Source organism: Canis aureus, chromosome 23, assembly GCF_053574225.1.
Source record: "Canis aureus isolate CA01 chromosome 23, VMU_Caureus_v.1.0, whole genome shotgun sequence".
Taxonomy (NCBI): domain Eukaryota; kingdom Metazoa; phylum Chordata; class Mammalia; order Carnivora; family Canidae; genus Canis; species Canis aureus.
The window spans coordinates 17131701-17149575 of record NC_135633.1 but is presented as its reverse complement, the minus strand read 5'-3'; the positions used below and the strand labels follow the sequence as shown (position 1 = coordinate 17149575).

The 17875-nt window shown below is 38.9% G+C and overlaps 2 protein-coding genes across 34 annotated transcripts in view; one reads left to right on the top strand and one right to left on the bottom strand.

The window, feature by feature from the left end:
* The window catches only part of LOC144294674 (uncharacterized), a 133754-nt gene that overhangs the window by 32168 nt on the left and 83711 nt on the right, over window positions 1-17875 (top strand). The window lies entirely within an intron of this gene.
* Window positions 9716-17875, bottom strand: part of IRAG1 (inositol 1,4,5-triphosphate receptor associated 1) — a 125839-nt gene continuing 117679 nt past the window's right edge. For all 6 annotated transcript variants that reach the window (XM_077866487.1, XM_077866489.1, XM_077866490.1 and 3 more), the window contains one exon: window positions 9716-13154. In XM_077866487.1, coding sequence (XP_077722613.1) covers window positions 12911-13154 — 244 coding nt within the window. In that variant the 3' untranslated portion in view covers window positions 9716-12910. The remainder of the gene's footprint in view (window positions 13155-17875) is intronic.

Genomic DNA, 17875 nt, shown 5'->3' with positions numbered 1-17875 from the left:
CTGTCTCTAAAGGAGATTGAGTATAGGTTGTGCTTCTTTTCCTCCCAGTTGGTGATGTTTTTTTTTTTTTGCTTCAGCCGCTTATCTTTGTGATCTTGGGGGGTGGGTGTGATGCTGAGGCTTAGGAAAGCAAATGCCCGTTTATATACTGAGTACAGTGTGTTTAAGCCTTCCTTTTCTCTTATACACTTGAAATTTCTATGCCACTGCAGGTAATTCTTTCTTCAAAGAAACAAGACATACAATTCATATTTAGAAAACACAACTGGGGGACAATTCATTAAATTTTAGTTATTTTTCACACAAAAGGATTTTTGGCTTTATAATAGTAGTCACCACAGGGATGACTTTATATAATAACTGTCTTTAATAACTTCTCTTGTATTATGATAGACCAAAATTCGATTTAGATTCCCCTTTTCTTGTTTGATGAATGTGAGGTTTATCTGTACTGTGTACAAGCAGACCACACTTTCTGTTTTCCCAGCTGAATATTCAGTGGTTTGTCTTCCATGGTAATTTTGGAATTCTGGCTTGCAAATAATGCCTTGAGCAATGGTTTATGAGTTTTCTCCAAAATGATGTCATTTATAGGAATAGTGTATAGATAATAATTTCTTTTCTGTACAAATGCAATTGGTCATAAAATTAGATACCTGGACAGAAAATGCCAGTAACAAAAGAAGAGTTTTCTTTGCACATAGGTAACTTGTAAGAGACCAGGGCATAACTCTTAAATATCTCTAGTATTTAAATATCTATAGACCTCATTACTTGACTGAGCATAAGTCCCAGGTTATGGGTACCTCAGAAACATATGTGACTCTATCACCATGGAACTAGGTAGACAAGAAGGCAGGAATCAAATCCTTTTCATCATTATCCTTAAAACCTAGCACCATGCCCAAAGAGAATTAGCCTTCAAGCTTTGCTAAAGAATTTCAAAAAGAAAGAAGGAAAGAAGACAGGAAGGGAAAAATGGATCATGTAAGGCAAGGACCTAAATTTTGGAAACAGATTTCTAGAAGAGGAATTATTAGATAAAGGGAGTCTGCATGATGGCGCTGGTGCTTAATAATGAGTTTCTGGAAGAAGAAACAATCGTATTTGATCTGGTCAAATTTTCAACTTCTTCCTGCTTGTTTTGGTAGGTTATTTTTTGAATATCCATATTGGGAGAAGTTATTTTTTTTGTTTTATTTTTTATATATTGGGAGAAGTTAAACCACGACTGGAATGTGATTGAGAATGCTTGATGGGAGCTTGTTGCCTTTCTTATTAAATGTGAATATTCTCAGTCTTCAGTGGCTTCTCACTCAAGGCAAGTTTCTGATGAGTTAGTTGCCAGGAGCTAAAAGCTAAACTGGAAACCTATAAAGAAAATATTGCCAGTTAATTTCTCTTCACTATTTTGAGGAACAGTGTTTAGGATATGGGAAAAAAACAGTAGAAGTATCCACTTCTAAAATAACAGCTCATGCTATAATTAAGGAGAATCAACAATTAAAAAAATTGTAGACTTAGAAGGGAAATTTGAAAAGTTACAGGATATGAAGAGAACAGCAATCAAATTGCAAAGGAGAGCAGGAAACAGAATATCTAGAGCCATTTTCTTTTTTCAATTTGTTTTTAAATATATAGTGTTATATTAGTTTCAGATGTACAATTTACTGATTCAACACATCCATGCACTACTTAGTGCTCATCATGATAAGTATACTCTTAATCTCCATCACCTATTTCACCCATTCCCTATCCACTTCCCCTGTGGTAACCATAAGTTTGTTCTCTATATGAGTCTGGTTTGTCTTTTAAAATTTGTTCATTTGTTTTGTTTCTCAAATTACAGATGAGTGAATTCATATGGTGTCTCTCTCTGACTGACCTTTTTCACTTAGCATTATACCTTCTATTTCCATCCATGTTGTTGCAAATGGCAAAACTTCATTCTTTTTTGTGGCTGAGTTATATACCACATCTTCTGTATCCATTCATCTATTGATGGACATGTGGGCTGCTTCCGTAATCTAGCTATTGTAAATAATGCTGCAATAAACATAGGGGTACATATATCCTTTTGAATTAGGGTTTTTGTATTCTTTGGGTAAATACCTAGTAGTGCAATTACTGGATTGTAGGGTAGTTCTATTTTTATTTTTGAGGAACCTCCATACTGTTTTCCACAGTGGCTGCACCAGTTTGCATTCCCACCAACAGTGCAGGAGGAGGGTTCCATTTTCCCCTCATCCTCACTAACACTTGTTATTTCTTGTGTTTTTGATTTTAGCCATTCTGACAGGTGTAAGGTGGTATCTCATTGTTTGATTTGCATTCCCCTGATGATGAGTGATGTTGAGTGTCTTTTCATGTGTCTGTTGACTATTTTTGTATGTCTTCTTTGGAGAAATGTCTGTTCATGTCTTTTGTCCATTATTTATTTAATTGGATTATTTGGGGGTTTTTTTGGTGTCATATAACTTCTTTATATATTTTGGATACTAACCTTTTATTGGATATATCATTTGCAAATATCTTCTTCCATTTAGTAGGAATAGGTTGGATTTTAGTTTTGTTGATTATTTTCTTTGCTAAAGGAAGGCAGGAGCTTTTTATTTGATGAAGTCTAAATAGTTTATTTTTGCTTTTATTTCCTTTGCCTCAGGAGACTTATCTAGAAAAATATTGCTGCAACCAATGTAAAAAAAAATTGCCTGTGTTCTCTTCAAGGATTTTTTTATGGTTTCAGGTCTCACATTTAGGTCTTTAATCCATTTTGAGTTTATTTTTGTGTATGCTGTAAGAATGTACATACATTCTTTTGCATGTAGCTCTCCAGTTTTCCCAAAACCATTTATTGAAAACTGTCTTTTTGCCATTGCATATTCTTGCCTCCTTTGTTGTAGATTAATTTACCATATAATTGTGGATTTATTTCTTGTCGCTCTATTCTGTTCTGTTTATCTGTTCTGTCCTAATGTGTCTGTTTTTGTGCCAGTACTATGCTGCTTTGATTACTACAGATTTGTAGTATACCTTGAAAGCTGGGATTATACAACTTCAAAATATTTTTTCTTTTTCAAGATTGCTTTGGCTATTTGGGGTCTTTAGGGATTCCATACAAATTTTAGGATTATTCTAGTTCTGTGAAAAATGCTGTTGGTGTTTTGATAGGGATTGCATTAAATCTGTAGATTGCTTTAGGTACTATGGACATTTTAACAATATTTCTTCTCCCAATCCATGAGCATAGAATAGCTTTTCACTTCTTGTGTTGTCTTTAATTTCTTTCATCAGTGTTTTATGGTTTTCATTTTTTTTTTAAATTTATTTTTGTTTATTTATGTTAGTCATACAGAGAGAGAGAGAGGCAGAGACACAGGCAGAGGGAGAAGCAGGCTCCATGCACCGGGAGCCCGACGTGGGATTCGATCCCGGGTCTCCAGGATCGTGCCCTGGGCCAAAGGCAGGCGCCAAACCGCTGCGCCACCCAGGGATCCCGTTTTATGGTTTTCAAACTACAGATCTCTCACCTCCTTGGTTATGCTTATTCCTAGATATTTTATTATTTTTGGTGCAATTGTAAATGGTACTGTTTTCTTAATTTCCCTTTCTGCTGTTTCATTATTAGTGTATAAAAATGCAACAGATTTCTGTATGTTGATTTTGTACCCTGTGACTTTACTGAATCATTTATCAGTTCTAGTAGTTTTTTGGTGGAGTCTTTAGGGTTCTCTAGATATAGTATGTCACCTGCAAATAGGGAAAGTTTTACTTTTTCCTTACTAATTTGAATGACTTTTTTTTTCTTGTCTGATTGCTGTGGCTAGGACTTCCAGTACTATGTTAAATAAAAGAAGTGAGAAGGGGACATTTTTGTCTTGTTCCTGATCTTGGGGGAAAAGGTTTTAGTTTTTCACTATTGAGTATGATATTAGCTGTGGGTTTTTCATATATGGCTTTTATTATGTTGAAGCATGTTCCCTTGAAACCTATTTTGTTGAGGGTTTTTTTTTTTTATCATGAATGGATGTTGTACTTTGTCAAATACTTTTTCTGCACGTATTGGAATGATCATATGGTTTATATCCTTTGTTGATGGGATGTAACATATTGATTCATTTGCAAATATTAAACCACCCTTGCTTCCTGGGAATAAATTGATTGATTGTGGTGAGTGATTTTGTTAATATATTGTTGGATTTGGTTTACTGAGATTTTGTTGAGGATTTTTGCATCTATGTTCATTGGAGATATTGCTCTTCTCTTTTTTTGCAATGTACTTATTTGGTTTTGTTATCAGGGTAATGCTGGCTTTGTAAAATGGATTTGGAAGCTTTCCTTCCTTTTCGATTTTTTGAATAGTTTGAGAAGAATAGGTATTATTTTTCCTTTAAATGTTTTGTAGAATTTGCCTGTGAAGCCATCTGGTTCTGGATTTTTATTTTGTTGGTAGTTTTTTTTTTTATTACTGATTCAATTTCATTGCTGGTATTTGAGCTGTTCAAATTTTCTATTTCTTCCTGATTCAGTTTTGGTGTTTATCTATTTCTTCTAGATTGTCCAAATTATTGGCATATAATTTTTCATAATGTTCTCTTACTATCCTTTGTATTTCTGAGATGTTGGTTGTTATTTCCCCTCTTCCTTTTTGTTTTTCTTCAAATTTTGATTTAAATTCTAGTTAGTTAACATATAGTATAATACTGGTTTTAGGAGTAGAATTTAGTGATTCATCACTTACACATAACACCCAGTGCTCATCATGACAAGTACCCTCCTTAATAGCCATCACTCATTTAGCCCATCCCCCCCACACCTCCCTCCACCTCAGTTTGTTCTCTATCATTAAAAGTCTTTTATGGTTTGTTTTCCTCTCTCTCTCACTTATTCCCTTTACATATGCTAATCTGTTTTGTTTCTTAAATTCTACATATAAGTGAAATCATATTATTTCTCCTCTTTCATTTCTGATTTTTTTTTTGAGTTCTCTCTTTCTCTCTCTCTCTCTCTCTCTGAGTCTGGCTACTGATTTATTAATTTTTTTTATCTTTTCAAAGAAACAATTCCTGGTTTCACTGATCTATTTCTTTTTCTTTTTTTTTAGTTCCTATTTCATTTATTTCTGCTGTAATTTTATTATTTCTTCCCTTCTACTGGTTTGGGGTTTTGTTTGTTCTTTCTAACTCCTTTAGGTGTAAGGTTAGGTTGTTTGAGATTTTTCTTGCTTCTTGAAGTAGGCCTGTATTGCTATAAACTTCTCACTTAGAACAGCATTTGCTGCATCTTAAAGATTTTGAACCATTTCATTTTCATTTATCTCCATGTATTTTTTTATTTTGTCTATGATTTCTTGGTTCATCCATTCATTATTTAATAACATATTATTTAACTTCCATGTATTTGTGTTCTTTCCAGATTTTTTCTTGTGGTTGATTTCTAGTTTGATAACATTGTGGTTGGAAAAGATGCATGATATGACTTCAATCGTTTTGAATTCGTTGAGGCTTATTTTGTGGCCTAACATGTGATCTAACCTGGAGAATGTTCCATGTGCACATGGAAAGAATGTGTATTCTGCTGTTTTAGGATGAAATGTTCTGAATATATCTGTTGGACCCATCTGGGCCAATGTGTCATTCAAACCAACCCATTTTCTTATTCCCTGAATATGGGACACAAGAGTGAAAGTGATATTTAGTCTGATTTATGCAAATAAAAAGCTTAAATAGAGTAGAAATTTTGAAATGTAGTGTAAATGATGGAAATATGGTACAACCCAGAATACTGGACTGAGGGTAATATCTTAATTTGGTTTAAGTTCTAACATTAGTTTTCTGAGCAAATCACTTCAATTCTCTGGGCCTCAGTTTTATCATCTGTCAAATAAGAGATTTGAATTATCTGAACTTAAAAGTAACATAGCAATATAATTCTATGGTGCCTGATATTACAGGGATTAGTTGTTTTCTAAAATATGTAGATAGACTAATGTATTAGTCAATGTAGTCTAAATGCTATAACAAACAACCCCAAATCTCAATGCCTTAGCAAATTAAAAGTACATTTCTCTTATGTCATAATCCAATGCCTGACAGTGGTGGTGGTGGTAGTGGTGGAGAATGTGTTGAGGAGATTTTGTTATACATAATTATTCAGGGACTTTGTAGCTCTATCATCATGTAGTAACTCAGAGCCTTCTCTAAGATCTGGCTGATCCAAAAATGAGGGAAGGGAGTCTGGAGGATTGTGCTGGAAATTGCTATAGGGGCCAGGTCTGGAAGTGATCATATCACTTCTGATTGACCAGAACTTTGTCACATCTTCTCATCTAAGTGCAAAGAAGTCTAGAAAATAAAATCAAGCTATGTGTCAAGGAGCAAATGGAAAAATGATCTGTTGAACACATAACAGTTACCCTCTGATCTACCTAATACAGGGTTCACTGTTCCTCCCAAGGATGTACGTAGGTGGGGGATGGGCTAAATGGGTGATCAGTATTAGGAGGACACTTGTTATGATGAGCACTGGGTGTTGAATGTAAGTGATGAATCACCAAATTCTACTCTTAAAAACAATATTGCACCGTATGTTAACTAACTAGAATTTAAATAAAAATTTGAAAAGAAAAAAACCCCAAACTGAACCAAAACAAAAAGATTGCAATCACTGTTCTCGAGAGAGTCAATGCAAAGTCCCATCCTGCTCAAAGTCCTTGATTTCTGAATTATGCTCAGTCTTCCTTATCAGGTTCAGGTGTGGCACTTGGGATTTGGTGACCTATGAGCTAAAAAAGTCATATGCTGTCCCTTAAATGTAATGATGAAGCAGGATCTGGATGACCTCAATAAAAAATCCCATGTGTGAAGGAGAAGAATGGGAGATACAGCAGTTCAGACTAGAATACTAATGAAGAGTCATTACAAAAGCCACTCTATTAGTTTTCTATTGCCACATAACCAATTCCTGCACATTTGACAACTCAAAACAATACCCTTTTACTATCTCAGAGTTCTGTAGCTTAACTGGGTTCTCTGCTGTGGGTCTCACAAGATTAAAATTAATATGTAGGCAGTGGTGTATTCTTACCTGGAGGCCCTGGGGAAGAATCCACTTTCATGCTCATTTAGTTTGGTGCCAGAATTCATTTCCTCAAGGCTGTAGGAATGAGGTCCTTGTTTTCTTGCTGACTGTCAACTGGAGTCTATTCTCTGCTCTAAGATGCTTCCTGCTTTTTTTTTTTCCTCACATGACCATTTTCAAAGCAGCAGTGACACTTTAAATCCTTCTTACACCACTAATCTCTGTGACTTCTACTTCTACCATTAGCTAGAGAAAACTCTCTGCTTTTAAGAGTTGATGTGATTATGTTAGGCTTACTGAGATGATTTCCCTGTTTTTAGGTCAATTTTATCATATAACAGAAGCAATATTTCATATTCAAAGGCTTCAGGGATTGGGGTGAGGCATCTTGGGGGGGGTATATTTTAGAAATTCTTCCTACTACAATTATTTAGATCTTGATTCTGCTTTCTGGGAAGAATTCCCATGTCCCATGTGTCCACTGATCTCTGTAGCCCTTCATTGTATACAAACTTCCTTGGCCACATTTGAAGTAGGAATAAAGGAATATGCCCTTCTTGGAGGATAGGATGGCTTTTTTTTTTTTTAAGATTTTATTTATTTATTCATGAGAGACACAGAAGCAGAGACACAGGCAGAGGAAGAAGCAGGCTCCATTCAGGGAGCCCGACATGGGACCCAATTCCAGGTCTCCAGGATCACACTCTGAGCCGAAGGCGGCGCTAAACCGCTGAGCCACCCAGGCTGCCCGATAGGATGGCTTTTGCAGTCTACCTTCTGTTGGTGTAAGCTGAGGATTCCAAAAATTGTTTTCTAATTTGAATAACTGAACTTTTTCATCTTGGCTTATGTTTCTTCATTAATACAATTCTCTTACAAACCTAGATTTCTCACCTACTTGCTTCCATTTGATTCCATGTGCCAATAATCATACCCCAAATCCTTTCCCAGTCATAATTATCAAGATGCATTTCTTTGTTTTCTCAGCTCCATTCCTCCCTCTCTCTCTCTCTCTCTCTCTCTCTCTCTCTAATTTAATGGTGCCTACACCAAGTTCATTTGAAACCACACATGTAAGGGCCATATCCGTAATCTGGTCTTTGCCATAAGCGGAGTTGATCTGAGTTCAACTGAAAAATTTTATTGGTTCTTTCCCACTGAAAACTCTTTTTATTCTTACTGTTTGGAGTTTAGAAACAGTCAGGCTTTCTAAGCATTCAATCTGAACCCTCAGTATTCTTTTTTCTTTCTGCTTCCCAATAGCCAATTCTTTCCCAAATGTTTCTTTTTCTTATAATACCTTGCCAAAGGCAGTCAATAAAGGTTTACAAACTTCAATGCTTGGGTGTATTCCAGCCACTTCTCCTAGGGCTATAGGCTGCCCATGGGCTGCCTTTCAAGTTATCATGGGTAACTCTTTGCCAAGTATTTTTGTTTTATTCACCCCATGGGTCACCATATTTCTAGCTCCTGAAATTAATTTTCTTGTTTTCTGTTACTTGACTGCTAAGCCAATGCTTTGTATTTTTAAAGTTTGTTATTAAAGAACTCCATTCCTGGCTCAAATCTATACATTAATCAGAGTTGGCTAACTGCAACAGCCAATATTCCTGAATTTCAGGTGGCTTGATATACTAAAACTTTATTTCTTGCTCATGTCAAAGCTGAATTCTGTGAGTGCCCATTCAAGGATCCAGCTTCCATCTAGTGGTTCTGCCATCTTCTCAGGCCTCAGGTCCTCAACTAAATCCTCTAAATTTTGTTAAGAAGAGGGGAAATACAGTGTGAAGTATTGGGCAGGAGAGTTGGTTTTTAGGAAGTTATATCTGGAGAGTCTACATTCTCCTACATCTAGCTCCAAGAAAAACTGAAAAATGTAGTCTACTGTGGAAATCATGTTGGTGAAAATTCAGCAGTCTCTGGCACAGAAAAATGTATTAATTTAAAAAATTAAAAGAGACAAACAAAAAACCCCGGACTCTTAAATACAGAGAACAAACTGGTGATTGCCAGAGGAGAGGTTCGTGGTGGTGGGGGGGATGGGTGAAATAGAAGGGGATTAAGAGTACACTATTTTGATGAGCACTGAGAAATCTATAGAATTGTTGAATCAGGGCCACCTGAGTGGTGCAGCTGGTTGAGTGCACTACTCTTGGTTTTGGCTCAGGTTGTGAGATCAAGCCCCACGTTGGGCTCTGTGCTCAGTGTGGAATCTGCTTGAGATTCTCCCTCTCCTTTTGTCCCTCCCACTTGTACTCTTTCTCTTTCTAAAATAAATAAAATCTTAAAAAAAAATTCTTTCTAAAATAAATAAAATCTTGAAAAAAAGAAACATTCTTTCTAAAATAAATAAAATCTTAAAAAAAAAGAAACATTCAAACAGTTTGTTGAATTATATTGTACACCTGAAAAAAAATCATAAGCTAGGAAGGTGTAGGAAACTAGGCTCAGGAATGAGGGAGAAAGAGAGGAACCAATCTAACCCCTAAGAGGTAGCCCACAGTACAGTGACCCAAGGGCTAGGGTCTCTTGGCTTGGTTCTGGGAAGCGCTAATATTTAAGGTGCTCTAATTCAGGGCTGGGGGCAAGATTGTGGCTTAGCTCCATAAAATGAGGAGGCATTTGGCTACTGCCAAAGGTTTGGAAATGTGCTTTTATTTTCAAACTCAGGTATGTGACATTCTATAGTTCAATGATAGCACACCTGTGTGAGGTTTAACAACATTAGGAACTGACAGCCAGTGATACACAGATCCAGCATCTCCCTCTCCATTTACTCTGCCAGGCTGTATAGAGGGAGTGATATATATATATATATAGATTTTGTGGCAGCCAGAAAGTGAAGGCCCTTTTAGGAGGTGATATCAACAATGATACAAATTACACATCACTCTGAAACTCAAGGTAGGCACCCAGAGTCCTAGGGCCAAGCAGAAATGTCAGACTTCAGAGGCATTTTGAGGGGAACTTTTATTTAGATCAATATCACTGTTGGAAATACAGGGCCTGTTTCTCTCCATTTCACTGCTGCTTTGGTAACATTCCAGCTTCTTCAGATCAATCTTTGCTTTTCAGAAAAGAAATGCCAATGAGTACTTTTTTGAGGAATGCCCTTGGAAATGTGGTTACTCTGACAGTTCTTTTCTTCAACCTCTCTTACTCACAGAGTACTTTGGGTGAGGGCCTATGTCTGGAAGTACTTTTGCAGGCTTTTCTATGAAGCAGTTGGAGTTCCAGGAGCTCAGTGTAACTACTCTCCCAGCCTTTGTTTTAATTGGTAACAAAGGTGGAACCCTATGGCCAAGTGGACAATGGGCCAGCTCAGCCTGGTACTTCTTTAAGGGAGGCTGAGACTGGACATTGCCAGCATAGAGTCCTGTCCCACAGCTACTGTCTCTGGAGCTGCCTTTGCATGCTGCCTGTGACTCTAAGGGCCTAAAAGATTTTTCAGTATGTCCAGTCCCCTGGCACAGCAGGGAAAACCATTCTTCTAGGCTCCCAAAGTCCCTCTGCTTTGATCTGCACCTCTTTACCTTAATGGCACATTCTTGGTCAATCCTCGCTTGGGCTTCTCTTACAGTGGTTTTTCTAGCCACTGTAAAGGGTGCCCTCCACCCTTAAAACAACATGATTTTTTACAGTAGGGCTGAACTAGGTGGGTCTTTCTGAAAGGAGTGGTTGCATGAAGCCCGGTCTTTGAGCTTGGACATGGGGTTGCCATTAGGTCTCTTTTCTGCTCTCTTGCAGAGTAGACTGAAAAATATTAGAATAAGTTGAGGCTAATAAGATGCTTTTCTCATTGAGATTGTGGCAGTGATGGTGCTGGAACTGGGAAGTATGCAAAATATCAGCTGTCTCCAGGCTGCTCTCCACCACCTTGAATGCTCTCTTATTCTTTTGACCAACATTTGATGACACCTTCCCAAGAATCAGCCACCATGCTAGGCACTTACCCAGAGAATGGGTAAGATACGGTTCTTGTCTTTGAGGAAAAATAGTAGGGGAGATAGATACATAAATAACTTCTTGTGATATATATCACAATTGTCAATGATGAAGATGTTTAAAAAATGTCAGAAAGAGAGGAGGGTGTGACCTATGTGGAGTTGGAGGGAGGTCATCAAAGCCTGTATGGAGGGGATAATTTTTGCACTTGGTTCTGAAAAGCAACCAGAAGAAAAGAAGAGAATGCAGAATAAAAAGAAAAAAAAAAACTAGTGAGTGGAGGAATAGAACTATGAGAAACAAATTTAGTCTGGGAACCACAAATAGTTTGGAGTGGTCGGAGGGCTACTTGGGGGAAGGGGGAGTGAAATATAAGGCATGCAGTTAGGAGACCATTGGAGAAGGCAATTTTGTGCAGGGACTAGTCTGCTTGGATTTGAATTCCAGGATCACAATTTATTAACTGGATGTCCTTGGGAAGTTACTTGTGTTTTTATGCTTCAGTTTCCTTATCTGAAAATGAGGAGAGTAGTACCCACCTTATAGTTTTTTCTTTTTTTTTTTTTTTTGAGGATTAAATGAATTAATACCTATATAATACCTATAACAGTGTTTGGCTCATAGTAACTTCTATATAAGTGTTAGCAACAAAACAAACAACATCAACAACAAAACAAAAATAGGAGCAGAACCACCACAATAAAACCCACAAGAAACCAACACCCCCCACCAAAAAAAAAAAAAAAAACTGATGAGGAATGAGTGAAGGGAGTGGCTGTAAAGGTGGAGTCAAGAAGTCAAATTGGAGATGGGATGTGCTCCTTCATTTTATGCTAAACAATTGGCAATGCTCTGAAACATATACTTGGGTTGGAAATCTCGTTTAAACTGAAGCACTGAGGTGCAATTGCACATTTGCATGTGGGCATATAGGAGCTGAAAGCACACTGTGTCTCCTCCTTTACCTGACAAGTAGGTTAACTGCTCTCAATGGGAGAGGACAAATAGGGAATGGATTGTGTTGTACAACAGCTTAGAATTAGCACTTGAAATGGAGACCAGCAAGTTCACTGTTGAAGCCATGAGTTTTCAGTGTTTTTCAAACATCTTAAATCCATGTGGAGAGTTCACTGAACAGGTGCCTGGTGACTGCTCCACACCTTGTGAAAAATCTGTGGGTTGGCTTTATCCAGAACACACACTGAGAGCACATGTTGGGAGGGCTGTTGGCTTCATGCACATGCATACTGTGTGTATGTGTGTGTCGTGTGTGTGTACAGATGAATATATATTAACTCACGTCTTCCCATTTCATTTCAAGCACTGATCTAAATTCAGCCTAAATATTTTTCTGAAACATTTCCTACTTCTGTAAAGAGAAACTCTGGTTCCAAGGGGGAAGAGGGGAGGTTAAAGGAGAGTCAGTGAGAATGAGATAGGAGATGGGATGATATTTGTATTGTGACTCCAAATTCTAAGTCTGATTGTCAGACTTAGAATTATAGCCTTTGGACATAATTAATTCTTCTTGATTTCTGGCTACAGAAAGGAAAAAGGGGAAGGAGAGTGAGCTTCTTACTATCTCCTGCAGTGAAGCTGTTTTATTTTCCCTAGCCATCTGAGCTAGGGGCTGGTGACTTTCCCTTCTGTTAGAGTTCCTTAGTGAAGGTGACTTCATCCACCAGATGCTTTATGAGGGCAGTTTTGTTGATCCTCTGAGAACATCAGTTTCTGTGTATGTATAGCTCCCCACATGGGTCCTGAGTGTAAAAGAACACTCCTCGTTTCCTGATGGGCTGGCAGCGCCACACCCAGCCTGAAACACTATGCTTGGGGAAAGGGCAGTCAGCTGTGTGCTGGAACAGGGCACTAAGTGTCAGGTTTCCTACTGCTCTGCAGGTTGCTCATGCTGGAGTCCTGAGCTCCACCACGAGTCCCTCTGGGCTGCTGAGCAAGTGGATTTCCCAAGGGGCCCATCGGTCTGCTCCACACAAGAGTTATAGGAACTGTAGAGCCCCAGCACAACAATCAAGACAAGCATCACCGTGGCCATCATCCAGATGACTTGCCAGTGTTGACACAGTTTGGGATACATGACTTGTAAGAAATGAACCAATTCTTCAAGTTTGCTGTCAAATGAAAAAATAGGAAAAAGGTTTAGTATATTAGGTACATTAAAATTTTCCCCAGGTGATTCTGATGTCATTAGTCCATAGCCTTGATGTTGGGAGTACTGAGCTAGAATACTTTCTTTACTTGTTTGATCTTTCTTTCATTCATTCATTCATTCATTCATGCCTTTATCTATTCATGGGATTTTCATTGATATCTGAACTCTCCCAATCTCCAGGATACAAGGTTGGCTGACCCACACTCCCATGCATGCAGATGGGATCAGCATCTTTTCTGCACTTAGTGGTATTTAGTGATCAGTTCCAAATTCTAATCTGTCCCCTGCCTCCATGCTCCTATGCATATTTTATTGTCCTCAGTTCCACATTTGATTGTGTTCAGAGTAGAAAAACTGTGCTAAACCTCCAGAAGACTCTCCATGTTCAATGATAAATGACAAGGAACCAGATCAACCTCAGGACCTCACTTTGAACCATCCCAGGGGCAACTAGAGGACTAGTAGCCTCCAGCAACCTCTCAGTGGTTTAGTGCAGATGTTTTCTCAACCCCAGTAATCTTTACTCCCTAATTTCCCTTCTTCCTCTTTTGCTCACCATTCTCCTCTTTTCTCTCTTTCCTCCTCCCCTTTTATCTCTCTTTCCCTCCATTTTTCAGCTGCTACACTCTGCTTTTCCTTCTTCCTTTCTTCCTAACTTCCTTTCAACCTTCCCTCTCTCCTTGTGGCCTCGTGAAAAAACATTTGGTCATATGGCCTGGTTTGGAGAGGCCATTCTTTGAGCTCTCTTGAGAAATCCTGGACACATTCACTAGGCTAGAATATTTTTCCTGTTTTTAATCCCTGATCTATTTTTAAAAATAATATAAAAAATAAGGATATTGAGGATCATCAAATGGAGGAGGTGAGAAAAATGACAAGAGAGCTTTCTGAAGATCTGGAGGCACACCCAGACACTGCAATTTGCAAGCCACTTGCTGAGAAGTAGACAGCTCTAATTAGTAGAAAAAAAGATGCTTTATGAGTGATAGAAAGACTCAACAATACTTTCCTTGGAAAGGGACCAGAGGCTCAGAGTGCCTGCCTCAGAATCTAAGGTACTGATTGGTTTCTTTCCACATGGGAATCATTTGATGATTGTTTCAGGAACAGTTAAACAAAGCAAAACAGTGAGCACATTAGCTGAGGTGAAAATCTGTTTTTTTCCCACAACTGTTGGGAAGGGACAGCTTGGAAATAGAAGTTTATTTTCCTTCAGCCCTATTTAGATTCTTTAGTTTCTACTTAGATATAATTGAATGCTAAAATGCAGTCTTCCTTTGGGGCTGTATTTCCATGCTCCAAGACAAGCTGCTAGAGTAGGGAGAGTCCCACGTAACTCCACTCTGAAGTGGGACTCCGGAGGAGGAGATCATGATCTGGCTTTGTGATCTTTTGCTGGTCTCATTTCTAGCCTATGAAAAAGTTAGAACTAGATTAGAAATAGAATCCCTGTAGAAATCAGTTTCTGATTTTTGATTTCCAAAAGGGAGAGTTAGGTAGCTTCCCTCTTACCTGGGCCTAGGGAAGAGGGGCATCAGAAATGCTGCTTGGAGAACTTGATATGCTGAGGTTTGGAGGACACAGTAGACTACTGTGAGCAGTTGAAAGAGCAAGAAACTTGCCGCCATGCTTGATGGCATCAGAGTAGTGGGCCACGATAAGGAAAGTTGTCCTTCTACCAGTAATGGGCCCAACGTACACATTTTACTTCAACTGGATGTAGTCAGGGGAAGGAGAGCTGGCATGGGGCATCACAGATCCTGCCCAGAGATGCTACTTAGAAACTGAACAGTGAAGGTATACTTCTGTACAACCTGTACAACCCTGTACAACCCTGAGAGGGATTTTATGTGGCCAGCTAGAAGACATGCATTCAACCTCATAGAGTGACCAGCAGCTGAGAGGGCCTTGGCCATGGTGTGAATGTGCATATATGCTGGGAGGTAGAGAAGTGGTTTTCTCTAGAGGTCCCATGAAGCAACACACTACTTAAAGCCAACAAGTCATCTTTAAACCAGTGCCAAGCCCTGGAGCCTACTCACAAAACCATTCAAGTAATACTTTCCCTACCCCTTCATCTCAATTCCCTTTCACAACATTGATCCTAGAGGTCAGACGTGGAACTGGCAAAACTGGAGGAGAGGAAAGAAGTGCACATGGGATAGAGAGAAAGAAGCCACACTCCTTCTGCCTACTACAGGCTTCCTTCCTGAAGCAGATGAACTATGAGAAGAAAGAAGTTCAGCTTTGACTTTTTAGGGAACTGGCCATTTTAATTAATGAAATGAGATTATTCTTGGGACTTAAACCTGACCAGAGGACTTCTGCTTTCTGAGAGTTACTAGAAAAGTAAAAATCTGCCTAATATTGTCTTAACTCCATAGAGTAGATTTGAACAGGCAGAAAGGCTAAAGTTTTCTGTTGCACTTTGGGAGTCTTTCTTGTTTAATGTTTACTTAATGTATTATTTAATATGGTTAGGATATTGGGTTGATTCACCCACACTTCATTTAAGCTGATCCTTTAGAAAGTAATATTTACAACAGATTACATTATTATACAATCGACCCTTGAACAACATGGGTTTGAACTGTGTGGACCCACTTTTATGCAGTTTTTTTTTCTAATTACAATATTGTAGCATAAATGTATTTTTTCCTCCTTATGATTTTCTTAATAACATTTTCTTTTCTCTAGCTTACTACATTATAAAAATATAGTACACAATAGACATAACATACAAAATATGTGTTAATTGTTCACGTATTGGTAAGGCTTTAGGTCAACAGTACACTATTAGTAAAGTTTTTGAGAAGTCAAAAGTTATACTTGGATTTTCGATGTGTGGGGAATGGGTAGCCCTAACCCCTGCATTGTTCAAGGGTCAACTGTATATAATTATAACAGAGGAGAAGTTCAGACAAAAAGACTCTGGTGTTTGGTGTGGAATCTCTTAAGGAGTCAGCTGCTGGGGTTAGCCCAATTTTTTCTTTTTAATATTTTATTTATTAGAGAGAGAGAGAGAGAGAGAGAGAGAGAGAGACCACACACAAGCAGGGAGGCAGCAGCCAGAGGGAGAGAAAGAAGCAGACTCCCTTGCTGAGCAGGGAGCCCGATGTGGAGCTTGATCCCAGGACCCTGGGATCATGACTTGAACCGAAGGCAGACACAACTGACTGAGCCACCCTGGTACCCCAGCCCAATGTTTTTAAAATGCCCTAAGTAAGACGTGGAACTTTTAATAACTCTAGACCTTGCTTATTAGTGCAATACCAAAATTTAGTGGGAAAAATCATGTTTAAGCACAGGTGCCTGCAGGCAACTGTATGTCTATAGAACTCAGGAATGAATGAGGGGATTGCCTGGCATTAGAGACAACAGGTTCTTAGGACCAGTCTGGCTTTGGTGACAGGTAAGGAAGGGACCCTATAATTGTGAGTGGGCAGTTCACATACTAGCAGTGTCAGTTGTTATGGAGAAGATGATGCGACACCCCTGGGCTGAAAAAGGGCTGAGGTAAAGCATGTTCTCAAGATCAAAAAGTAAATCCAAGAGGGACCAAAGGTTAGGAGAGAGAACGAGGCCTCTCAGGGTTAGTAGGACCAAGAGAATACTTTTGGATGATGGATGGGAAAGCCATTGCTATGTGTTACTGACCAGGAGCTGGACAGTGACGGACCCAGGCACAGCCTTACTTTCCTTGTGGTTTCACAAAATGGGAGGGAGCTGCTAATAACCTGAGACCAAATTAGCTAGGTAAGGATTCTAGTCCTTTGCAATGCAAACCAGACTATTTATATTCCATGTACTCTGTTTAGTTCTCTTTTTTTTTTAATATTTTTATTTATTTATTCATGATCGACAGAGAGGGAGGGAGAGAGAGAGAGAGGCAGAGACACAGGCAGAGGGAGAAGCAGGCTCCATGCACCGGAGCCCGACGTGGGATTCGATCCCGGGTCTCCAGGATCGCGCCCTGGGCCAAAGGCAGGCGCTAAACCGCTGCACCACCCAGGGATCCCCTGTTTAGTTCTCTTTTGTTCTTTCTTGGTACATGGAAGTATTAGAAGTTCTAGCCTGTCTTGGCTGTATTCAAAGAAGCCAAAGAAAGGGCTGTTGTCCAGGTCTGGGCTTGATTGCATGAAAGGGGAGGAAGACAGTGTAGTGATCTCTATAATATAAGAGCAGAGGACCCCAAGAGGGAGAGATGTAAGGAGAACAGGATCCAGCTGCTTGGAGTAGGGACTATACTTTCATTGTTAAAACTTGAAGATTCTTTCATTAGGGGAGGTGGTGCATCCTGGCATAGGTTTGCTTTGAACAGAGCATTTTCTCCAGCTCTCCTAGACTGCTCTTCCCTTGAACACTAGAGTTGATCCATGCAGGCTGAGACTTCTCACTCTGGCTGAATCTTCCTCCAACTGGGCTCTATAGGCCCTTCCTATGTGCTTTGAAACCTATGCATCTCACTTCTAACCTTCATTTTATTACCTTATTCACTGATGCATGTGATTTTGAGTCTGCCAGCAACGAGGCACAGACACATACCCTGTTTCAAGTTTAGCAGCTGATTAGATAATCATTTTGGCTGGAGCCACCCTGGACTCCAAGATAGTCTGGGGGGGCTTGTGTCTAAAATCAAAGACTTTGGTGAAGTGTTTCAAGTTTTCTGTAACCACATTT